Source organism: Bos mutus, chromosome 27 (genome assembly GCF_027580195.1).
Source record: "Bos mutus isolate GX-2022 chromosome 27, NWIPB_WYAK_1.1, whole genome shotgun sequence".
Classification (NCBI taxonomy): Eukaryota; Metazoa; Chordata; class Mammalia; order Artiodactyla; family Bovidae; genus Bos; species Bos mutus.
Window position 1 is genome coordinate 38,170,723 of NC_091643.1, and position 26,111 is coordinate 38,196,833.

Consider the following 26,111-nt stretch of genomic DNA (forward strand, 5'->3'; position numbering starts at 1 on the left):
ACTGTGCCAATAGAGTATGAGGAATTCAGTTAATGATAGACTTCTTCTTATAATTAGGACAGTATCATTATCACACCACTGTTTGTCATAGCAAATCACTTAACTCCTCCAGATCACAGTTTACTCTCTTATATCATAAAGACATTAGATCATCTTATGGCACCCCATTCCAGTACTCTTGCCTGGAAAATCCCATGGATGGAGGAGCCTGGTAGGCTGCAGTCCATGGGGTCGCTGAGAGTTGGAGACGACTGAGGGACTTCACTTTCACTTTTCACTTTCATGCATTGGAGAAGGAAATGGCAACCCACTCCAGTGTTCTTGCCTGGAGAATCCCAGGGACGGGGGAGCCTGGTGGGCTGCCGTCTATGGGGTCGCACAGAGTCGGACACGACTGAAGCGACTTAGCAGTAGCAGCAGCAAAGCGCAGTCTAGCTCAAAGAGTCCTTCATTCTGAAGCACTAGAATCACAGAGAAAAAGGGTCTCTGAGCACACTTTTACCATTGAGGAGTGACCTTGTGCCAGGAAGAGGGCAACTGACTATGTTGTTTCATTGAGATTGTGAAGTTTCTGCATAGGATTGTAGGCAGAAACAAAAAGTCCTGAAAGAAATCGCCTGTGTCATTAATGATTATCTGCTTGCCATTCAAACCTTTCAAAGATATCTCAAATAAGGATTTTTAAAGCAAAACTAGGAGCCACATTTTTTTCTATAATAGTAACAATTTTGTCACCCAGTCCCTCTTACCAGCCCAGAATGGTGGTAGCAGCTGCGTGGGTTCCCGCAGAGGCGAGGCAGTGGGGACCCACGCCATAGCCCACCCGCTCCTTGGGCACCCTCCCTGCACCCCGAACAAGCGGAAGCGGGGCAGAAGCAGAGCTGCACTTGTGTGTTTTGCAGAAACATCAGTGCAGCAGAGAGGGCTCTGAGTCAGGCCTGGGCTGTCCCAACACGGGCTCCAGGCAGGGGACCAGCGCCTGCAGAAAGAGACCAGCTCTGCCGCCGGAGGTGGACAGTGGCAGCTGCGGACCGCGCAGGGCACACCCCTGCCAGCCTCTCTTCCCACCGCACACCCAGCTCCCTGCTCATGCAGGACTCAGGGCTCCATGGAATCAGAGGGGAAAATAATAATGTTTTATCAGTCACACTGTCCTGCTGCTTATGTTTTTGTTTCTTGTTTGCATTCTGCTGCTCCCCCTCCCCACACACACAATTTGTAGATAAATTGTATCTTACAGTCTACTATTTGTTTTATGAGTTCACCTGTTAGCCTGTTAATCAGTCTTCCTTAGCTTTAAAAAGGTCTTTTTGAAAATAGATTCATGAATTTCTATTTGGAATTCTGAATGATATTAACAGGTGGAAAAAAATTTTTTGAAACAACCATATTATAATATTATAGAATCAGCTTTCAGAGTTAGTGCTGAAAGAAAAGTATTATTCTATCCCTGTTTTTTCATGCTGTATAAAATGTAAAGTGGTCACTAGTAACTGATTCTGCTCACAAAATGGAATTGTGCCCAATGCATAAATGCAGTTTATTTTAAAGTGGCATTGCATCTCTGAATAGAAGATGCTAAATGCTATTCTCTTTTTCTAATGAATCTCTTGAAAACATAACTTGACCTGTGTTATGCACTTCTGTCATGCAGCATCAAGACAACTTCAAATTCATTTCAGATTTTTAATGCTGTTCCTAGAAATCCTAAATGGGAGGCATATAAAACACATTAGCATGGTATTAACTCTTAGGGGTGAGGACCACTAGTTTACTAAGAGCATGTGAAAATTTATTTAACTATTCTAAGCAACAATTTTTATCTAAATTAAGTAGTAAATGGCACCAACATGAGTAAAAGTCAAATGTTGCTGAATATATTAAATGTGAACTTAAATTTGATATAGAAATATTTTCTCTCCTTTGAATTTCTTCCCCATTAAGTTTTTCTTTTCTTTTCTTTTTTAACTTTACAATATTGTATTGGTTTTGCCATATATCAACATGAATCCGCCCATTAAGTTTTTAAACCAAAAAATACATTTATTTGGTTGCAGTTTGGGAGCTATTCAGTGGCTCACATCTTGAAATCTTGGGATACTTGTTACACCCATCACTAAGTTATCTTGTTCTAAAAATTTCTCATTATGACAGCAATATGGCTCTCAAATGTTATCTATGCTAGTTCTGACACATCAGATTTTTAAGCCCAACACCTTTGAAGTAATGGAGTTCTTAAATGTGCTACTTTCCTTGGAAATTAATACATTTTCCATAAATCTACCTGCTGTAAGTATTCTATAAGACAATAAAAAATTTTAAAGTATATGCATTCATTTACTAAGGCTGCCATAACAAAGTACCATGAAAGTAGCAAAAACATATTGTCTCACATTTCTGGAGTCTTCAAGTCCAAGATCAAGGTGTCAGCAAGACTGGTTCCCCCCTAGGGCCGTGAGGAAGCTCTGTTCCTCAGCTCCAGCGGGCGCTGGTGGTCTTTGGCGATCTGGGCTTGTAGAAGCACCACCCCAGCCACGGCCTTCCTCTTCACCTGGTGCTCTGTCCACATGCCTGCTACTCAGATTTCCCTTTCTGAAGGACCCCAGTCACATTGGGTTCGCCTTATCATTTTTAGTTTGCTTACCTCTGCAAAGGCCCCATCTCCAAGTAAGGTTACATTCTGAGGTACGGGGGGTTAGGAATTCATCATATGAATTTCAGAGGAACACAATTTTGACTCATAACAAACAGGAACAGTATGCCACACAGAGTGTTTATGTTGAATTGTGTGTGTGTGTGTGTGCTCAGTCATGTCTGACTCTTTGCGACCCCATGGACTGTCGCCCACCAGGCTCCTCTGTCCATGGGATTTCCCAGGCAAGACTACTGGAGTGGATTGCCATTTCCTACTCCAGGGGATCTTCCCAATCCAGGGATTGAACCCATGTTTCTTGTATCTCCTGCATTGGCAGGCGGATTCTTTTTTTATTTTTTAATTTTTTAAAATATAAATTATTTTAATTGGAGGCTAATTTACAATATTGTATTGGTTTTGCCATACATCAACATGAATCTGCCAGAGGTGTACACGTGTTTCCCATCCTGAACCCTCCTCCCACCTCCCTCCCCATACAATCCCTCTGGGTCATCCCAGTGAACCAGCCCCATGTAGACCACTGCACCACCTGGGAATCACACACAATGTTTAAAGTAACAAAACTAAGTGGTTACTTTTTATCCCGTTTACAGGTAAAGAAAAATATGTATTTACGGTTATCCACTGTATCTGAGGGGATTGGTCCCAGGACTCCTGTAGAGACCAAGACCCACAGATGCTTGAGTCTCTTATATAAAAAAGTGTAGTGTTGTATTTAACCTTACACACATCCCTCCATATACTTTAAATCATTTCCAAATTACTTATAATACCTAATACAATATAAACTCTGTAATTGTCAGTATAAATGCTATAAAATCATTGCTGGCATGTGGCAAATTCAAGTTTTGCTTTTTGGAACTTTCTGGCATATTTTAAAAAATATTTTCCATTCATCATTGGTTAAATTCAAGGATATCAAAAAGGAAGACCAGCTGTATTTATTATTTTAATCTTTTCTCTTAGCCTCAGATATTTATAGATTTTCACTGCATCATAAGACATACTCTGTAGAATTACCTTTACAGAGTGTATCATGACTCATGGCTCATTTTCCTAACTTTAAGTTAAGTTTTAATAATAAATCCAGTATTAATAATACGAAATGTTTGTTAGGTGCTTATATATGCCAGTTGCTATGCATGGAACTTTACGAAATACTAGGATATTTAATCCTCCAAACTATGTGAGTAGGTACCAGTATTATTGAGATGTAAATATTAATAATTACCTTTATTTCACAGATGATGAACCTGCCACCAAGAGATGAGTACATGGTGGGTGGTGGAGTCAGATTTGCATTCAAGCCTGTGGCACAGAGTCCCTCACTAACCTCATAATCAGTATTTGTCTTGTCATTTATGTTTTATTTGGGCTAATTTCATAGGAGAATTATCTGACTGTGAGAGTTTTTAATAATTCACCAGCCCCTATTGTTTTACATTTTAGCGATATCATTCATTGGTGACTGGAAAGTTCCTTCATGGCAAAGATGTCCTCATTTTAACCTTGACTTTTATCCACAATCATGAGTTATCTCTTTTTATAAGATAAGGATGCTCTGTGCAAGGTGAAATAACTCAGTAGTCGATTTTGATGACCGCCTCTAAAAGAGTCCTAGGTAACTTTCTAAGTAAAGTTGTCATCAAGGAACTCTGCATCCTAGTCTATCTCTAAAATTCAGTGTCTTCAAAAGTAAATTTTAAAAATAATAACACCATTGATTCAAGACTGCCAAGTTCCTCAAATAAGTCTTAGTCTCTCTCTAGGATATCCCATGGGCGGAGGAGCCTGGTGGGCTGCAGTCCATGGGGTCACAAGGAGTCGGACACGACTGAGCGACTTCCCTTTCACTTTTCACTTTCATGCATTGGAGAAGGCAATGGCAACCCACTCCAGTGTTCTTGCCTGGAGAATCCCAGGGATGGGGGAGCCTGGTGGGCTGCCATCTATGGGATCGCACAGAGTTGGACACGACTGAAGTGACTTAGCAGCAGCAGCAGCAGGATATTCTAAATCTAACCTCAAGAAGGCAACATCATTTTTTTTTTTCAGATTATAGCAATGCATTTTAGCACTCTCTCAATAGGGCATAAAGTGGGATGGGGAAACATAAACTGCTTCAAGCATAGTGGTCATATTTAGAAATATTTACCACAGGTATCTGAAGCAGATCTCACACATGCACTTATAGTTTCAGAACTGGACTCTAAATACAGGACAGTGGACCAATCTCAGTGTGACCGTGCAGTTATTAACTGTGCTGGTACATAAATTATGGCAAAAACAGAAAACATGGTCTCATTCTATTCAGGTTTCGAGCATAAAAATGAACAAAAAATTTTGGTGAGCCTTAGAAGATGACATTGACAGAATGGGAAAATTTCTTATAAAAAGTAAATCTTCTAGTGTTGGAATTTTTAATTCGAAATACTTAAAACTGCTGGAAAGCAAAAATTGAAAAAAAGAAAAAGTCTAAATCATCCTGCTTCCTTCCCAGTCACCATAGGTCGTGGTTGGAATTCAGTTCAAATAAAAATACCTTCTCAAAAATATTGAGCCAAGGTTTTGTTTTATGTTCGTTTTTGTTCTTTTGATTATTCAAGTCATGACATATAATTTTCTGCTAAATTGTTCTTTTCTAAATTTGTATATTCAGTGGCATTTTCATTCTCATTAGACTTCTCTATATATCAGATCATCCATCCGATCATTCTAGGATATAATTTCATAGCATTTAGGAAATGCTTTGTGAAATGCTCCTTATATTTTTAAAAGACTTCCCTATAGCTCAAATGATAAAGAATCTGCCTGCAATGCAGGAGACCCAGGTTTGATCCCTGGGTTGAGAAGATCCCCTGGAGAAGGAAATGGCAACCCACTCCAGTATTCTTGCCTGGAAAATTCCATGAACAGAGGAGCTTGGTGGACTACAGTCCATGGAGTCGCAAAGGTCAGACATGGTTAAGTAACACACACATATTTTTAAAATCCTAAAGCATTTTTTCAAAAATAAACTTTTTTTTTAAATTTTATTTTATTTTTAAACTTTACAATATTGTATTAGTTTTGCCAAATATCGAAATGAATCCACCACAGGTATACCTGTGTTCCCCATCCTGAACCCTCCTCCCTCCTCCCTCCCCATACCCTCCCTCTGGGTCGTCCCAGTTCACCAGCCCCAAGCATCCAGTATCGTGCATCGAACCTGGACTGGCAACTCCTTTCATACATGATATTATACATGTTTCGACGCCATTCTCCCAAATCTCCCCACCCTCTCCCTCTCCCACAGAGTCCATAAGACTGATCTATACAGGGCATACACACTGAGGAAACCAGAAGGGAAAGAGACACGTGTACCCCAGTGTTCATTGCAGCACTGTTTATAATAGCCAGGACATGGAAGCAACCTAGATGCCCATCAGCAGATGAATGGATAAGAAAGCTGTGGTACAGATACACAATGGAGTATTACTCAGCCATTAAAAAGAATACATTTGAATCAGTTCTAATGAGATGGATGAAACTGGAGCCTATTATACAGAGTGAAGTAAGCCAGAAAGAAAAACACCAATACAGTATACTAATGCATATATATGGAATTTAGAAAGATGGTAACAATAACCCTGTGTACGAGACAGCAAAAAATAAACTTTTAATCTTACAATAGTTTTAGATGTACAGAATGATGAAGATGGTACAGAGAATGTCCATATATATCAAACTCAGTTTTCTGTAGTAACATCTTACTTTAGCATGGTACATTTGTCACAACTAGTAAGCCTATATAGAAACATTACTATTGACTAAAGTCCACGCTGTGTTCAGGCTTTTTTAGTTTTTCCTAAATCAAGCGTTCTTTTTCTCTCCTAGTATCCCAGTCAGGGAGTACAGATAGCATGTCACAGGTCAGTCATTCCTCCTTAGGCTACTCTGATCTGTGACATTTTCCAAGACTTCCCTTGTTCTTGGTGGTCTAGAAGGTTTTGTGGGGTAGAAGTTAGGCATTTTATAGAATGTACCTGAGTTGAAATCTGGTATATTTCTCATGATTTGGACTGGGGCTTTGGACTTCGGGAAGGAACACTACAGAGACTACTTTCTCATCACATCATTTCTCATACATTTAATGAATTGTTGAAAAAGGAAACTAGAGACATGAAGTAACACTCTCTGATTCATGTCTTCCTAAATGAAATAGTTCTGTTAAAAGCAATCCCATTATACATATAAAAGCAGAAAGGAGAATGGTGGTTGCCAGGGGCTGAGAGTAGGGAAGTGGGGAGATGTGATCAAAGCGTACAAACTTTCAGCTTTACAGAATGAATAAATTGTTGACGGACTTGCCTAGAGGTCCAGTAGTTAAGACTCTGTGCTTACCCACTGCAGAGGATAAGGGTTCAATCCCTGATCAGGGAATTAAGATTGCACATGCCACGCAGTGGAACCAAAATAGCTAAATAAAATAAAATGTGGGGGAAATATGTTAAAATACAGTTACCATAGATGAATTGTACATAGCAGGATAATAGTCTGTTTTCGTTTTTCCAGAATATTTAAAACCTTCAGTTTTTTTATTTAATTAATATAAAATTAAATCTTAGAATTTGATGCCCACTGAAAAGTTCTTAGGAAAGATTGAAGGCGGGAGGAGAAGGGGATGACAGAGGATGAGATGGTTGGGTGGTATCACTGACTCAATGGACATGAGTTTGAGTAAACTCCGGGAGTTGGTGATGGACAGAGAGGCCTGGCATGCCCAGTCCACGGGTTGCAGAGAGTTGGACATGACTGAGTGACTGAACTGAACTGAACTGAAAAGTTCTAAGGAGATATAGCTATAACTAATGAATTTTCAATTTCTGCTTATAAAGATATTCTAGTTTAAATGAAGTCGCTTGCACATATAGATTTTTTAATCAAATTTTATAATAAAGCTAGAAATTCACCTTAAGGATGGATAGAAATTATCCTCCAATTCATAGGATTTATGAACCCTAATGTGGCATCCTGAATCCATTCACTTACAGTAACTGCTTCTACTGTGAGTAACCTCGATTTTATATGTTCAGGTGACACTGCAAATAGAAATACGTTTTCTTAAATTGGTTCCATTGATTTTAATGTGCCAAATATTTCTATACATGTAAAAGTTATAATTTAAACAGGCTACTGGATTGGGGATTCAATGAGAACTGTGGATTACAGATGGTCTTTTGCAATACTGATTGTTTAGTAGGTACCTGTCTTTTCCAATCAGAAGGCTCATGCCCACTGTACTGGGAATAATCTCCACAAAAAGATTTTTATTTTATCATTTCTTTTAGGAAAAAAAAGAATTATATCTTTCTGACTTTGCATTTAAACCAGTAACGTTTTACAAAACATGAAATTTTACCACATTTTTTGAGACTCAATTTCCTCATTTTAAGATTAGCTACCATAGTTTATGTTTTTTAATTACTTTATGGGGAGATGACATATGTTAAGGATATAAAAATCAAAAGCTCACTGAGGAATGAATAAGCCTGGTGGTGGTGGTGGTTTAGTCGCTCAGTCGTGTCCAACTCTGGCGACCACATGGATTGTAGCCCGCCAGATTCCTGTGTCCGTGGGATTTCCCAGGCAAGAATACTGGAGTGGGTTGCCATTTTCTTCTCCAAGGGATATTCCCTACCCCAACTCCCACCCCCCAGGGATTGAACTCGTGTCTCCTGCATTGGCAGGTGGTTCTTTACCACCGAGCCACCAGGAAGGCCCATGTCTAAGCCTAGTATTATCATATTGGGATTCTTGGTCAGAAGACCATTTCTCAGATATTTACAACGTAACTGACAATAAAATAGCATTCACTAAAGGGAAATTTCCTCTATAGTAATATTTGTTGGAGAAGGCAATGGCACCCCAGTCCAGTACTCTTGCCTGGAGAATCCCATGGATGGAGGAGCCTGGTAGGCTGCAGTCCATGGGGTCGCTAAGAGTCGGACACGACTGAGCGACTTCACTTTCACTTTCCACTTTCATGCATCGGAGAAGGAAATGGCAACCCACTCCAGTGTTCTTGCCTGGAGAATCCCAGGGACGGCGGGGCCTGGTGGGCTGCTGTCTATGGGGTCGCACAGAGTCAGACACGACTGAAGCGACTTAGCAGCAGCAATATTTGTTGGAAAAAAGGCTGGCGGTGCTTTTCTCTCTAATATGATTTGATTTGATTTGAATTCTGCTTTCACTTGAAAAAGTAAAGCCTACATAAGCACATGCATGCTGAGCACACTGATGGACATGGCTGGCTTACAGTGTTTGTTCAGACAGTGGTTAAAATCTTCGAAAGACATTTTTGACCGGTATATACCCAAGGCCTCATATAGTACACATTGTTGACACAGGGATATTTTAATTATTAATGAATTAAAGAGTAAAGGACTTTGATTAAGGGTTTGGAAAATAGAAATAAGCTCCATAAGTAACCTGAAGGGTGCAAACTAGAATGAACTATTTAGAATACTGCAATCATCCAAGTGTTAGATAGGGCAACTGCAAACTCATGATGAATCCTATACTATATTCTGAAGCATTTTAGTTTGATCTGTTGAATGAATAAGACCAGTGCAAGGTAATAAAGGAGAGCATTACAATTAGTATATTTTTAATAGATTTTATTTTTTAGAGCAACTTTAGGTTCATAGAAAAATTGAACAGAAAATATATTAATAGAAATTTCTTAAATATCCCCAACCCCGACATCTCAACAGCCGCCCTCACTATCTAAATCCTGCACCAGGTGGTACATTTGCTACAATTAATGAGCTGACATGGACGCAGGATAATCACCCAAAGTCCATAATTTCCCTGAGACTTCACGCTTGGTGTTGCACATTCGGTGTGTTTAGACAAGTGTCTGACACATATCTGACTCTGTGGTGTAAAACAGAATACTTTCACTGCCCTGAAAATCCCGTGCTCCACCTGTCCATCCTCCTCTCTCCACGCCTGGCAGCCGCCTGTCCTCTTACTGTCGCCATAGTGTTGCCTTTTCCAGAATGTCATATAACTGGAATCACACGTTACGTAATCTTTTCAGACTTTCTTCACTTAGTCATATGCATTTAAGGTTCTTCCATGTTTTCCTGTGGCTTTATATAAGTCATTTCTCTTAGTGCCGAATAATATTCCATCATCTGAATATAGCAGTTTATTCCTCCATTCAGCTACTGAAGGACATTTTAGCTGCTTCCATGTCTTGACAATTAGGAATAAAATGGGTAGAAACATGGCAAATAGTTTTTTTTTTTTAAAGCAAGTTTCTGATCACCACTTGTGCCAAGATAGCTTTAGGCCATACTGTTGACAATAATGATGACTGCATATTTTCAAGTAATTTACATACTAACGCAAGTAATTTTTTCTTCAGTAAACTTTACACTGTGTGCTTCTCGCAGCCTACTGAGTTCAGTATTGTTGGTGCTGCTCCATTTTGCATTCTTAGTGATAGCATATTCAGGCGTCCGTTTGCTTTCCTTTGCCTTCGTATTCTCTCATATTAGAGCTGTGGTTCTCAACCAGATGCTGTTTCCCCACTCCTTGCCTTCTCCCCGCAGGGGACACAGAAATTTTGGTTATGTAACTATTGTCTATTGAGTAGAGACCGGGGATGTTGTTAAACATGTTGCAATACACAGGGCACTATCCATAACAAAGAATATTCTGGCCCAAATTTTCAATAGTGCTGAATCTGGGAAATCTTGATTTCAAATTTGGTTCATATCAGTCCCTCACTCACCTATGCATTTGGCTATTTTGTTGACATTGACATGGATTTCTGGCTAATCATTCCAATTGTGCTTTTTTTTTTTTTTTTTCCCCGACTTCAGGTGTGGTACCCTGAAGAGCCTAAGGAAAATATCAGAGAAGTTTTCACATCAAATGTACTCATGAGAGCTTTATTGATTCCCATAGAGCAGCAGTTCTTTATGTTAGATGCCCATTAAAATTGTCTGCAAAGATATTGTAAATTCAGATATAATTGTCACGGGCAAAGCCTGATCTCTTTCTCAGATCTGCCAGATGATCTCGCTGTGTGTGCACGGTTGGAAACCACTGTCAGAGGCATGCCCCTCAGCTCACGTTCACTCAGCGAGACTGCTGGATGACCAGATCACTCAGCCCGGAGGTGTTTCTGCCTTCAAATCTACAGCTGTTTTCTCTTGCTCTTCAAGTGGGGACATGATTGAATTGATAATCTATAAATGCATTCCCAATGAGGAAATGTCATTGAAAACATATTTTTGGGAAATGAGGGAGCTCTGAGTTAAAAAATACTTTATCTAAGTATTTTTATAAGCTGTGCTGTAAAACACTGATGAGAAAGAGACTTTATAGACAGTGTCCTGAGTGGAACCCAACAGTATATGTTTGGTATATGTTCGCATATACCCACAGGGAGGCCTGGCGTGCTGTGGTTCATGGGGTCGCAAAGAGTCAGACACGACTGAGCGACTGAACTGAACTGAACTGATAGATCCATTTAATTCATTTCACTGAAGTTTGAGTCTGCGTTATGCCCAAATTTATTCATTATATCATAACATTAAATTTGATATATGGCTAATTTTTTCAGTGTTTACATAATCCTTAGATTCAGAGACCCTTGGAGTCAGAGTCAGCTGGCTCTTTTTCATCAGTTCAGCTAACGTCTGAGATGTTATTTTTACCCAGTCTGGTACACATCTGCTGAGTTCCCCAGAAAGTCTATGGCTTAACCAAGTGTGATTTTCTTAGACATCAAGCTTAAATTCATAGGCACACAGATGAAAAATAAATTACCTTTTACAAGTCACTCTCAAGTTAAATACACTGTAATCTCAAAGCTGCATCATCAAGGGGTAATCATGTGTTTTAACCTTCTTCCAAAGACTAAGAAAGCCTTGTTTCTTGCAGTTCCATATTTCAATCTCCCTTCTAAATTTCAAACAATAATTAGAACATCTAGGTTGAAATCAAAATAATACATATTTTTAAAAATTTTAAGCCACTAAGAAGGAATTCACAGCAAGATTGTTGAGTGTAATACTAACACATATTAGACCCTCAACAAATGTATTTTGAATAAAAATAAACACAAAACAAGAACTATGGTAACAAGAAGGTACCTATTGTGAAAGTCATTTGCATGTTCTGATGAAATGGTACTCAATAATGATGTGATAATAAGATTGCTGGATATTGATTATGAATCTGGCACCCACGTCTTTATCATTTAATGGCATTAAATGTCATTAATGTCATTAAAAAAATGATAGTTTTTACCATCCAAGATCAACAAGTTAACTAATCTAAACCAAACCAAAGAGATTTTACTGAGATATTTTTATTTGTGAATTAGGAGGAAATGGTCAGTGTTTTAATATAAGTGAGAGATACATTAAACTGTGGCTGAAATAGGAAAAGCCAGTGAGTCCACTTTATATATCAGACTTCCATAAGACCCACCCTCTCTCCTTTCTATAAACAGGGCCACTGCTGTTTAGTTTAGAAAGTAAAATATATTGTTGTTCAAGGCAATAAACACCACATGTGAATAAATAGTTTACAAAATATTTATAACAATAACGATGTATGGTGACAGATGTTAACTAGACTTATTGCAATGACTGTTTCACAATATATACAAATAGCAAACCATTATGTTGTACACCTGAAACTGATATATCAATTATACCTCAGTTTAGAAAAAAAGAGTAGCTCATATATTTAATGCTCAGACAACAAAAAATACCTGTCATATTACTAGCAGTGGAAAGCTAGAAATAAGATGATAATCATGAGATATTTTATTACATATAGAGAATGTTTACCTAGAATCACACTTTATCAGTTCAAATAATTTTTCAATCTTAGTAATTATCAGACTCTAAGGGAAAACATAAAGTAGGAAGATAGCCTTATATTTTTAGCATGTTTAGTATGGATACTTTAGTGACTATGAACTCCCTAAAATGTAACTGCTTTGTACTCCAACTCAGAAGTAAAATCTTTTGTATGTTAGAACAAAAGTTAATGCACTAGTCCTCATGAAAACATGTTCTCGCAGCAAAGATTGATTCTGTAAAATTCAGCTTTATTACTATGCTGTGACATTATAGCAAATACGGTTTCAGAACTCACTCCTTCCATTGCCTTGTGAAGTAGCAGCAGCAACACAGTTCAGAGAATTCCAGGCCAGTTTGAGTGTAAACCCATAGAATCCAGAGTCCCATTCCACCGTAAACAGCACCATCAAAAGAAGCTTTTGAAAAGTCCCCTGGGTCGGAAAGGAATACAAGGCCAAATGGAACCGAAAGGCCTGCGGATCACTCTCCTGTGGGTTCTGAGTCGCCGTTACCCTCCAGAGGACTGGGTCTGAAGTGGCAGTATCATGTTCATTATTCTTGAGATTGTAAATTAGCACTGAGGCCTACAATTCTGCATAATGAAAATGTTAATAAACAGAGCTTTTTCCTCCCAGGAGTTCCATTAACAAGATTTCTTCAGTTTGGGGTAGTTTCCAGACTTTCGAGAGGCTTCCTCTTCCAGCGGAAGACATTAAGTAATTTTCCCAGACTTGAGAACTTCTCATGCTTTTTATTTTCTGCAAACATGAAGCCTAATTTCCTTATTCTATACATTCCTATCATTCAGGCAAGATATATGTTTGGTGGTAGTAGGAATAATCACAATAATACTACCTAGAATAAAAAGTACTGATACTTTGCCTGGGCTTCGTATGCGCCAGGTTTGACGCTCAGTGCTTCCACCGAATCATCTCATTCCAGCTTCTGAACAGTCATGCAGTGAGTGTAACTGTAGATTACAATTGTGATTGTAATTTCAGATCAGTTTAGCAGGCATGCTCTGCTAAATTAATCACAAAGAGGCATAAAAAGCAGCCTAGACTCAATCCAGTTCAGAAATCTGTGGCTTTAACCAGCACGCTTTAAGGCCCCCTTTCTTGCTAAACAAATGTGACATCTAGGCTGGGGACACAGTAAATGAGTGGCATATCAATGCTTGATAAATCAATCAGTCAATCAAAGGTAAAGTTAGTGTGCATGAAAGAAGAGTTAGACTTAAAGTTTACAAAAGTCATTCAGAAAGAGGAGTAGAAATACACACTCATATCATTATATACCAAAATGACCTGTGAGTCATTGTACTTAGCTTAAATATTTATGATGTGAATTTGTGCCCATTTAGTTGTCATACAAAGCTGTTCATCTTAAATTTATCAGTTAATGTTTTCTAAAGTTAAAAAAATGTGTGGTGAGGTTTTCAAGATCAATACCTGAATGAAACAGGCATTAAGATGCAGATGGAGGAACTCTTCCTCTGTACATCAGAACCTCTGTGATGTAGTTTTCCAGCCCCTTTCTTCTCGTGATCCATGTTCACCCTCTCTCAGCTTCCTTACTGGTGGCAGGACCTACCGGAGTGATAAATATTGAGCTGTGTAGGTTAAACACAGAATCCCTCCTTCCCAGTAGCTTATATGTTTTCTGTCTCGACTTTTTCTCTGTTGCAGTTTATTATGCTGACATACCTTTTCATGCTGGCCTGGCTGGGAGTCACGGCATTCACCTCACTGCCAGTTTACATGTATTTCAACCTGTGGACCATCTGCCGAAACACCACCTTAGTGGAGGGAGCGAATCTCTGCCTGGACCTTCGTCAGTTTGGTAGGTGTATCCCTGGCTGTAAATACAGCACCTCATACGGTTTGCTCCATTTTAAAATAGTGTAATGGAAAAGAAGACAGCAACCCACCCCAGTATTCTTGCCTGAAAAGTCCCAGGGACACAGGAGCCTGGCAGGCTACAGTCTAAGGGTTGCAAGGGGTTGGAAACAACTGAGCAACTGAGAAAACTAGTGTAAACCACTTTGGAACCATAATTACTTCGACCAGAGAGAGAGGTGCATCAGAATCTTCATGTTTAAGTCATTCTTCTAAAACCAAACTAAGGGAATTTCAGAGTGAGTGCAAGTCACTCTTATGAACCGTGTAGTGTTTGCATAGTATTTTCATTCTCCCCTGATAAACTATATAGTCTGTGAAGTCTGTATGAAGCTCATCTAAGAAATAGATACTTCATTGTTTTCTGAAACAGGGGGAAAAACTAAACTTTACCATTTCATAATAATAATAAAAAAAAAACTAAATCAATCAGTAGTCCTCTTCAGTTCAGTTCAGTTCAGTTGCTCAGTCGTGTCTGACTCTTTGCGACCTCATGAATCGCAGCACGCCAGGCCTCCCTGTCCATCACCAACTCCCAGACTTCACCCAGACTCACGTCCATCCAGTCAGTGATGCCATCCAGCCATCTCATCCTCTGTCGTCCCCTTCTCCTCTTGCCCCCAATCCCTCCCAGCATCAGAGTCTTTTCCAATGAGTCAACTCTTCGCATGAGGTGGCCAAAGTACTGGAGTTTCAGCTTTAGCATCATTCCTTCCAAAGAACACCCAGGGCTGATCTCCTTCAGAATGGACTGGTTGGATCTCCTTGCAGTCCAAGGGACTCTTAGGTTATTTTTATTTAGGGCTGAAACCTCATGTAATAATAATAATTTCTTACGTGTATAAGGGCTTACAATAGTTTGTATATGTTTGCCTGTTTAGTTCTCACAGTAATTCTGTGTGGTGGGTACTGTGGTTATCCTCTTTATAAATGACAAAACTGAGGTCCCAGGAGGTTAAGTTTCCTGTCCAAGGTGACACGGCTAGTAAGTGAGAGTGCTGGATTCACTCCATCCAGTTTCAGAGTCTGTTCTTGGTTTGAAGTGAGCTACCTAACCTGTTGAAACAAGCACTGAACTATGAATGAGGAAAGTTGAGTCTAATCTCACCTAACCTGTTTGGAATCCCATCCCATCCTTTGTAATAATATGGGGGCTACAGAATTTATAGAAGATATGCAAAGTCATGTGCTCAAACTGATATTTTTTCACAACACAGCTGTTAGTGGATTGCCATTCCCTTCTCCAGGGGATCTTCCTGACTCAGGGATCAAACTCAGGTCTCTTGCATTGCAGGTGAATTCTTTACCATCCAAGCCACCAGGGAAGACTTTTAAAATCTAATAGAGTGTTATAAATGTTTTTCTCTAATGCAGGTGTCCCTGTACTTCAGGCAAGTGGGAAACAGTTCAGTAGAGGGGATCACAAGGTTAGACTGTGGCTCTGAGGTTAGACTGTAGACAGACTGCAGGGTATGGTCGAACCAGTCCATCACCAGCTAGCCCAATGTTTCAAAACAGTGTCTACCTACGCTCTTGTTAGAAGGAGTTCCAGCCCCCATTGTGTGATGCAGATGAAAATCAGGATGATTTTCTGTGCATGGGGTTCTCGGCAAGAAGATGATGGAAGGAATGTGGACAGGTCTTCTCTGGGGAAAGTTTTAACCTTGGAATCATGTCCCTGTAAACACAGGAAAAGGAAACCTTGGCACCTACTGCTGGAGGTCACTGGAAAATAGCTGCTCGGAAAACCACAGCCCTAACTTCAGCATCCCCACCCCCAACTAAAATGTCTTCCTTTAATTCTTCTAATCTGAAAAATTAAAATTGGAAGAGATGTGGCTAGTCTCACAGAGAGGGTTGCCAGGTAAATTACAGGACACCCAGTTAAGTTTGAATTTCTGATAAGCAATATATGTAGTCCAGTACATCCCAGATATTGTAGGGGATATACATCGGGTAAGTGTAAAGCATGACTATGATTAAAGCTGCTCTTTGAACCTTAGCCCTGTTACAGCATAGTTCAGTTCAGTCACTTAGTCATGTCTGACTCTTTGGGACCCCATGAACTACAGCACACCAGGCCTCCCTGTCCATCACTGACTCCTGGAGCTTGATCAAACTCATGTCCATTGAGTTGGTGGTGCCATCCATCCATCTCATCTTCTGCCGTCCCCTTCTCCTCCCACTTTCAATCTTTCCTAGCATCAGGGTATTCTCCAATGAGTCAGTTCTTCGCATCACGTGGCCAAAGGATTAGTTTCAGCTTCAGCATCAGTCCTCCCAGTGAATATTCAGGACTGATTTCCTTTAGGATGGACTGGTTTGATCTTGCAGTCCAAGGGACTCTCAAGAGTCTTCTCCAACACCACAGTTCAAAAGCATCAATTCTTTGGCGCTCAGCTTTCTTTATAGTTCAACTCTCACATCCATGCATGACTACAGGAAAAACCATAGCTTTGACTAGATGGACTTTTGTTGGCAAAGTAATGTCTCTGCTTTTTAATATGCTGTCTAAAAGAGATCAGTCCTGGGTGAAACTCCAGTACTTTGGCCACCTCATGCAAAGAGTTGACTCATTGGAAAAGACTCTGATGCTGGGAGGGATTGGGGGCAGGAGGAGAAGGGGACGACAGAGGATGAGATGGCTGGATGGCATCACTGACTCGATGGACGTGAGTTTGAGTGAACTCCGGGAGTTGGTGACGGACAGGGAGGCCTGGCATGCTGCAATTCATGGGGTCGCAAAAAGTCAGACATGACTGAGAGACTGAACTGAACTAGGCTGGTCATAGCTTTTCTTCCAAGAAGCAAGTGTCTTTTAATTTCATGGCTGCAGTCACCATCTGCAGTGATTTTGGAGGCCACAAAAATGATGTCTGTCACTGTTTCCACTGTTTCCCCATCTATTTGCCATGAAGTGATGGGACCAGATGCTGTGAGTGTTTTCTCAATGTTGAGTTTTAAGTCCACTTATTCACTCTCCTCTTGTACTTTCACCCAGGATTTATTCAGGCTTAGCTTTTCTCTGTGATGAGAAGAGGTGTCATGCAACCTTTCACATCATCTGTACAGGCTTTCTGTTTGCTCTTAACAAAGAATCTACTGCCTGGATAGCATTTATTTACCCTCCAAATAATACATCTTTAATAAGAATCCTTAATGTTCATATGCAATCAAGCTATAAACAAAGGGCATCAGAAAAGAAAAAAACCAACCCCCCAGTTGTGGATCACAATGGGTACAGAGAGAGGCAACAGAATTTCCTGATGGGTTGTATGTGGGGGTCGACAGGAAAAGAGGATTCAAGAAGGAATTTGTCTTTTTGATTAAGCAACTGGGAAGGTTGATTAGCTATCAAATGAGATGGGAAAGCCAACCAGAAGAGCTTGCTCAGGAGTGGGGCAGGCAAGGGAGATCAGACTTCAGTTTCGGCAGTGTTGTTTTTCAGGTGCTTATTAGAAGTCTCAATAGAGTTGTCAAGTAAGAAATTGGATATTTGGGTCTTGGTTTCAGGAGAGAAGTATGGGGCTGGCTGTATGGATTTAGGAATCTTGATAATGTTTAAAGTTGAAAACTCTGAGAATGGCTGAGGTCAGCAAAGGAGACAGACAGATAACTGAGGACTGAACACTGGGAAGCACCACTGAAAGAGATCCTAGCTCACTGGAGGAACCAGACAAAGATACTGACAGGGAGAAGCCGGTGAGAACAGAAAGGTGAAAACAGGAGGATGTAGATTTTGGAATCCAAATAAAGAGACCATGAAGGATGCAAGTCTCCTCTGTCCATGAGATTTGCCCAGGCAAGAATACTGGAATGGGTTGCCATTTCCTTCTCCAGGGAATCTTCCCAACCCAAGGACTGAACCCATGTCTCCTGCATTGGCAGGCAGATTCTTTAACCATTGAGCCACCAGGGAAGCCTTGCAGGAGTCATCAGCTGCCTCCAATACTGCTGACTGGCGAATAGAAGGCGAACTAAGAATTCATCTTCAGTTTTAACAATGTGGAGCGCATGAGTGATCTTCATAAGGAAAGTTTCAGTGGAGGATTGGGGTGAAATTTGACTGGAAGGGGTTTAAGTGAAAATGGAAAGAAAGGAATTGCAAACTGAGCCTAAGCAACACTTCCTAGAAGTTTTGCTGCAAATGCGAATAAAGAAATAGGCAATGAAATGCATGCATAGCCAGGGTGTTTCATGTGAATGAATGAAGTCTGCAACAGATCAGCAAGGAGAAAGATAGGCTTTCCTGGGAAGATTTCTCACTAATGATGATTTATTAGACACATCTTCCAGAGGTTCTTTTTAACCCCTCTTAGACTTACCATGGCAAAAAAGGAAGATCCCAGAGAAGGATCTCTGAATTCAAGATATTGCAAGTACATTTTTTTTTAACTGAAATAATTGCCCAAACCATTGGCAAAGCAGGTTAGTATACCAGATCCATAGACATGGAGACTTGATGGTGTACCTCAAAGCTAAGAATGTGTGAATATGTATACATATTAAAACTAAATAATATGTCCATGTATTGTTATGCAGCAAGTGCTAAAAGCTGAGGTATTAGTTTGCTCAGAAGTTGTGAATTTTTCCTTTCATGTATATATGTGTTTAACACTTCAGGAGTTCTCAAAACAAAATCAAAGACCCGTTTTAGGATGAACTTGATCACTTCTGTAAAATGAGGTCTGTGGCAGCGCATCACCTATGTGCTTGTTAAAAATGCAATACTCCCGGCAAGCGTTCACAGACTCTGATGGATCAGTCCTCCGGTGGATCCAGAGGTACAAATTTGTGATAGTTCCCCAGGAGATTCTGATGTGTTCAGTTTAGTCACTCAGTCGTGCCCGACTCTTTGCGACCCCAAAGACTGCGGCACGCCAGGCCTCCTTGTCCATCACCAACTCCTGGAGCTAACTCAAACTCATGTCCATTGAGTCAGTGATGCCATCCAACCACCTCATCCTCTGTCGTCCCCTTCTCCTCCAGCCTTCAATCTTTCTCAGCATCAGGGTCTTTTCCAGTGAGTCAATTCTTCGCATCAGGTGGCCAAAGAATTGGAGTTTCAGCTTCAGCATCTGTCCTCCCAATGAATATTCAGGACTGATCTCCTTTAGGATGGACTGGTTGGATCTCCTTGCAGTCCAAGGGACTTTCAAGAGTCTTCTCCAACACCACAGTTCCAAAGCATCAATTCTTTGGCACTCAGCTTTCTTCACAGTCCAACTCACATCCATACATGACTACTGGAAAAATCAGAGCTTTGACTAGACAGATCTTTGTTGGCAAAGTAATGTCTCTGCTTTTTAATGTGCTGTCTAGATTGGTCATAACTTTTCTTCTAAGGAGCAAGAGTCTTTTAATTTCATGGCTGCAGTCACCTTCTGCAGTGATTTTGGAGCCCCCCAAATCTGCCACTGTTCCCCACTGTTTCCTCATCTATTTCCCATGAAGTGATGGAACCAGATGCCATGATCTTACTTTTCTGAATGTTGAGCTTTAAGCCAACTTTTTCATTTCTCTCTTTTATTTTCCTCAAGAGGCTCTTTAGTTCTCCTTCACTTTCTGCCATAGGGGTGGTGTCATCTGCATATCTGAGGTTATTGGTATTTCTCCCGGCAGTCTTGATTCCAGCTTGTACTTCATCCAGCCCAGCATTTCTCATGATGTACTCTGCATATAAATTAAATAAGCAGGTTGACAGTATACAGCCTTGACGTACTCCTTTCCTGATTTGGAACCAATCTGTTGTTCCATGTCCAGTTCTAACTGTTGCTTCTTGACCTGCACACAGATTTCTCAGGAGGCAGGTCAGGTGGTCTGATATTCCCATCTCTTTAAGAATTTTCCACAGTTTTTGTGATCTGCACAGTCAAAGGCTTTGGCATAGTCAATAAAGCAGAAGTAGATGTTTTTCTGGAACTCTCTTGCTTTTTCGATGATCCACCAAATGTTGGCAATTTGATCTCTGGTTACTCTGCCTTTTCTAAATCCAGCTTGAACATCTGGAAGTTCACATACTGTTGAAGCCTGACTTGGAGAATTTTAAGCATCACTTTACTAGCGTGTGAGATGAGTGCAATTGTGCTGTAGTTTGAGCACTCTTTGGCATTGCCTTTCTTTGGGATTGGAATGAAAACTGACCTTTTCCAGTCCTGTGGCCACTGCTGAGTTTTCTACATTTGTTGGCATGTTGAGTGCAGCACTTTCACAGCATCATCTTTCAGGATTTGAAATATCTCAACTGGAATTCCATCACCTCCACTAGCTTTGTTTGTCGTGATGCTTTCTAAGGCCCACTTGACTTCACATTCCAGGATGTCTGACTCTACGTGAGTGATCACACCATTGCGATTATCTGGCTCATGAAGATCTTTTTTGTACCATTCTTCTGTGTATTCTTGCCACCTCTTCTTAATATCTTCTGCTTCTGTCAGGTCCATATCATTTCTGTCCTTAATTGTGCCCATCTTTGCATGAAATGTTCCCTTGGTATCTCTAATTTTCTTGAAGAGATCTCTAGTCAGGAGATTTTGATGCAGTTGATCCATAAACCAACTGGAGCAAGGATAAATGGGAGTGAAATTGCAGCTTTTTATTTCTTCTTACTAATAACACTGTTTTCAGCGTTAGCGGAGAAAAATTGCTCCTTTGGGCAATGTGCTTTTATAGACTAACGGAGGCTTTGTCCAAGCAGAATACTTTTAGATCCTGACTTCATCTGGAGCATAGTTATCCAAATAATTCTGATGCCTACACCATGACGTTAATGGACCAAACCAATGAAGTAGCTACAATTGAATCTGAAGATTCTGGTGGCTAGATCCCAGTGAATTCAGATTGAAATGTTTTGAATTGCTTGAGGCTTGAATAGTCTTGATCCTCCATTCTTAGTTTTATTTTTCATAATTATTATCAAGCCACGAAAGCCGAGGAAGAGGTTTTCCATTACAATACCACATAAAAGGAAACTTACTTATATTTTATCCACTCAAGTTTCTTTTTCTCTCTCTGGGATCCTGAAAATAGGTAAAATGTTAAACTGTACTTTTCTGAATGTTGTAGGGATTGTGACAATTGGAGAGGAAAAGAAAATTTGCACTGTCTCTGAGAATTTCCTGAGAATGTGTGAATCCACTGAGGTGAGTGTTGTTACAGCCTTTAATTTTGTTAGAATTTGAGCTTCATTTTGTTATTTGAAGAATATATAATTAAAGTGACATCAAATTCCCGCCTTTTTCTTTCAGAGGCAAGTTACTTGCAATGTTGTTATGCAGGGGAATGAGAAAATAAATAAGAATGAGATATTCCGCATATTTCAATAAAAAATTATGATAAATTTTTTTTTCTAGAAACTATCATTTTAATGAAAGTTGAAAAATCATAAGGCTATATTTAAAAGATATCCCATAGCCTTCATGGTTATAATATTAATGGAAACCATCATTATTAACCATGATCTCATCTTTAACATGAAATTATACTAAAATGGTACAGTTGCAAAGATTTAAACAACTTGCAGGAGAAAACACGGAGAAGGCGATGGCACCCCACTCCAGTACTCTTGCCTGGAAATTCCCATGGATGGAGGAGCCTGGTAGGCTGCAGTCCATGGGGTCGCTAAGAGTCGGACACAACTGAGCGACTTCACTTTCACTTTTCACTTTCATGCATTGGAGAAGGAAATGGCAACCCACTCCAGTGTTGTTGCCTGGAGAATCCCAGGGACGGGGGAGCCTGGTGGGCTGCTGTCTATGGGGTCACACAGAGTCGGATACGACTGAAGCGACTTAGCAGCAGCAGCAGCAGCAGCAGCAGGAGAAGAGATATTGTGAGGTGCACTTCTGGTAAAGATGAGCAGAGTTCCTACTCATAAGGCTATGGATGCCTTGTCACTCTTCTGTTGTAACCCTGATGCGTGTCTGTTTCTCTCTGGTTTCTTTTGCAGCTGAACATGACCTTCCACTTGTTCATTGTTGCCCTTGCCGGGGCTGGGGCTGCAGTCATCGCTATGGTAAGACCTCAAAGCTCTGAGGCTTGGTTTTTCACTTTGCCTGTAGAGACGATCATTTACCTCTAATATCCAAAGTCTGTAGGAATCATATGTATTTTAGCATCATTTTTAAAAAGAGAGGGGGAGAATGGGCAAATAATTAAGTGAAAAATAAGGCTTACTCTAAAGAAAGATATTTGTTAGAATTGACATTTAGTAATCAGTTGAAGGATTCAAATAATATTGGTAACACTAACCAAAATAAGTAAATTCCTTAGCATTTTAGATACAAGACTACTGTTAACATAAAAAAATTATTTATTTAGCATATACTACATATGCATCAATGGGATATTCAAATAATTTAATCAATTCCTTATCTTATGTTACCCTTTTTTCCTCCTTATGGAGTCATTTATGAAAAAAGGATTATTTTTCTTCACATAAACCTTAGTAGTTTCTGGTCATATCTTCTGTATATAACTTTCTTAAAAATATTAAGAACAAGCCCTGAAAGTCAGGTTTTACCAAGTTTTGAGGACCTGAATTTTGCCAGATCCAGTCTCTTCTTTGTAACTCACCATGAGTTCCATTTTGTTTAGCGGAAGGCCAAGTGGTAACAATGAACATGGACCTTGCACATAGTAGGAGCTTTTGTGGCCGGGTTCCTCGGTCCTTATTTTCGTGTCCTAGAATCTAAGTGGAGTCTATGGGGTCGCACAGAGTCGGACACGACTGAAGTGACTTAGCAGCAGCAGCAGAATCTAAGTAGCAGAGAGCTCTAGAAGGTGCCCAGTAACCTCAGCTATGGAGTAGCTACTTAAATACCCAGAAATGATGAGTTAATTTGGAACTATCTAATTCCTTTCCTTACGGTGCCAATACATTGTCCAACGTGTTGGTGAAAGGAACATTTGGGAAAAATGAGTGCTTTTCTCTTGTCAAAGACTAGTAACAGGAAAGCAGAGACAATGTGCTGGTGAGCCACTTCGGACCAGTTATTTTCAGTGACTTCAGAAATCAATTTGTATTAAGACCTGACTCTGTTTGATAAAACTGTTTGCAAAAATGTGTATATATGTCACTTCAGTCATGTCTGACTCTTTGCAACCCCAGGGACTGTAGCCCACCAGTTGGGCTCCTCTGTCCATAGGATTCTCCAGGCAAGAATCCTGGAGTGGGTTGCCATGGCCTCCTCCAGGGAATCTTCCCAACCCAGGGATGGAACCAGCATCTCTCATGTCTCCAGGTTCTATACCACTAGCATCACCCTATTTTCAAAAATACCTGACAAAAATAGCCATATCAGGGCCATAGTGGATTTTCAGATATTTTAGTTCAATATCATGTTAATTGCTCAACATTGTAGATTTGGTGTATAAACGTCTCCACAAGAATTCCACTTCAGAATATGAGGTGCTTAACAAGATCTCACTGCCTGAGTAATTGAGGGGTCACAATAAAACAATAAGCAAAGGCCTTATATTCTTAACATAGAATCATCCATAGGTTCTGGGCAGTGATATCCCAGACCCCATAATCCCAAATAGCCTGGCTGTGAGATAACAGGAAACATCTGTTCACCTGCATCCACACACACATTTCTGTGTGATGGATAAATCTAGGGTTGTGTATCTTCAAGCAATGCACACCCATGTATAAAACATCTATCAAATCATTTTCTGAAAAGAAGTACATAATAAAGTATTTGTTTGCATTTGCAACATATGTGTGTGTAAAATTCTGTGTGAAAACACATGCCTTCAGGCATACATTAGTGAAAAGTACCTGTCTGAACAAAATAGTGTTTAAATGACTCTAAAAATGCTTCCTATAAAGTGATTCTATTATCAAAAGATTTTTTAAATTAATTTTTTAACTTTACAGTATTGTAGTGGTTTTGCCATATATCAAAATGAATTAAGTTGACAGAAAATTTAGATGTTATATATTTTTTAAGAAATCTGCATAGATTTAGGAATTAACTTATAAATAAATTTTATTTCAAACAGCAAGAGTTTAGAAGATTACTTTCATAAGTACTAAGCATCCTTTTAGATATCCAAATAAAGGCAAAGCATAAATTCCTTAAGAAGTAAATAACTTCTAAATATTGATTGACATCCCAAGTTTATGTTTCTGGAAACAGAGAAAATACTGATAGAACTACTTCTATTGTTCCCAGTATTAATATAGCTACCATAGCACTGCTATTAGCTAACATTTCTTTAAAATATACTTTGTTGAAGTTACCATCAAATGCTTTATCAGTACTTGTAAGATAGCAACTGTCATTAACCTCAACACATCTCATTTCAAATCTCAGAAGACAGCTACCATAATTATTTCTATAAAAATTTCAGAAAATTGCAATGAATTTCATTCTACCAAGGTATTTAAAAATCCTCTGTCATTTAAGGCAAGGGTTGTAAGAATTGGACTAAGATTCATGTGCTCTACTCTGCCCGCGTGCGGGACACCTGGCTTCGATCCCTGGGTTGGGAAGATCCCCTGGAGGAGGTATGGCAACCCACTCATGTATCCTTGCCTGGGGAATCACCATGGACAGAGGAGCCTGGCGGGCCACAGTCCATAGGGTCACAAAGGACAGTCCATAGGGTCACAAAGAGTCGGACACAACTGAGTGACTAAGCAGGGCATAGCACTACTCCATTATTTTTTTCACTATATTAGGAAGGTCTGTCTGCTGACAAAAGTAGTCAACTTAGCATCTCTAGATTTCGGTGATCAGGATTCATCTGCTGAGGTCCGGTAGCAAGCCTGGAGCTTGCATTAACCTAGGGCCAGGTGAAATACCTGAAAACCTGCTGGGAAACTCCAGTCTCTAAAATAGGGTAACGCTGACATTCTTTTCAGTAACGTTGACATTCTTTTTAGTATTTCACTCATAGATTCTTAGTAATAATTTAAGGGTCATATTTTTCTCAGATTTCAAAGAGAAAGTTTCTGAACATCTAAAAATAAATTCATTCCTATGGCAAATATTCTGAGTACCAGCTGCTTGATAAGCACTCTCCAAGGCCCTTGATATTTTCACAGCAACAACAATACAAATTTGACTATGTGTACAAGCCTTACTTAATCCACATACATATAGTGATTAAGCTTTCACTATGAAAATGCAAGAATATAATTCAGAGCTCCTACTTCCCTGTGGCTTACAATTTCTAAACAAAAAGAATATAATTCAGAGCTCCTACTTCCCTGTGGCTTACAATTTCTAAACAAATGAAGCAAAATACAGAATTCAAGAGGAATTTCATTGCTTTACTGTATCGCTGTATCAAAATTATTTTGTCAAAATTCCTTTCTACTGCCTATTGACTGCCTGAACATGAACATATTACAGTAGACACCGTTTGGAATTTACCTTGCATTCTTAATGTTCATCCCTACTTTTCTAGAATGAGCCTAGCTCCTATCTTGACTAATCAAAATTTTCAAGTTCTTCAAAAAACTAAAAATAGAACTAGCATATGACCCAGCAACTTCACTCCTGGGTATATATCTGAAAAGAAAAATTACTAGTTCAAAAAGATACATGAACCCCAGTGTTCATAGCAGCATTATTTACAATTTCCAAGACATGGAAGCAACCTAATTGTCCATTAACAGATGAATGGAAAAAGATGAGGTGTTTATACAATGGAATATTACTAAGTAATATTCCG

At 39.6% G+C, this 26,111-nt stretch overlaps 1 protein-coding gene across 2 annotated transcripts in view; it reads left to right on the forward strand.

The window, feature by feature from the left end:
* Positions 1 to 26,111, forward strand: part of GPM6A (glycoprotein M6A) — a 256,929-nt gene that overhangs the window by 227,198 nt on the left and 3,620 nt on the right. For both annotated transcript variants that reach the window (XM_070364150.1, XM_070364151.1), the window contains exons 4-6: positions 14,217 to 14,370; positions 21,492 to 21,568; positions 22,375 to 22,440. In XM_070364150.1, coding sequence (XP_070220251.1) covers positions 14,217 to 14,370; positions 21,492 to 21,568; positions 22,375 to 22,440 — 297 coding nt within the window. The remainder of the gene's footprint in view (positions 1 to 14,216; positions 14,371 to 21,491; positions 21,569 to 22,374; positions 22,441 to 26,111) is intronic.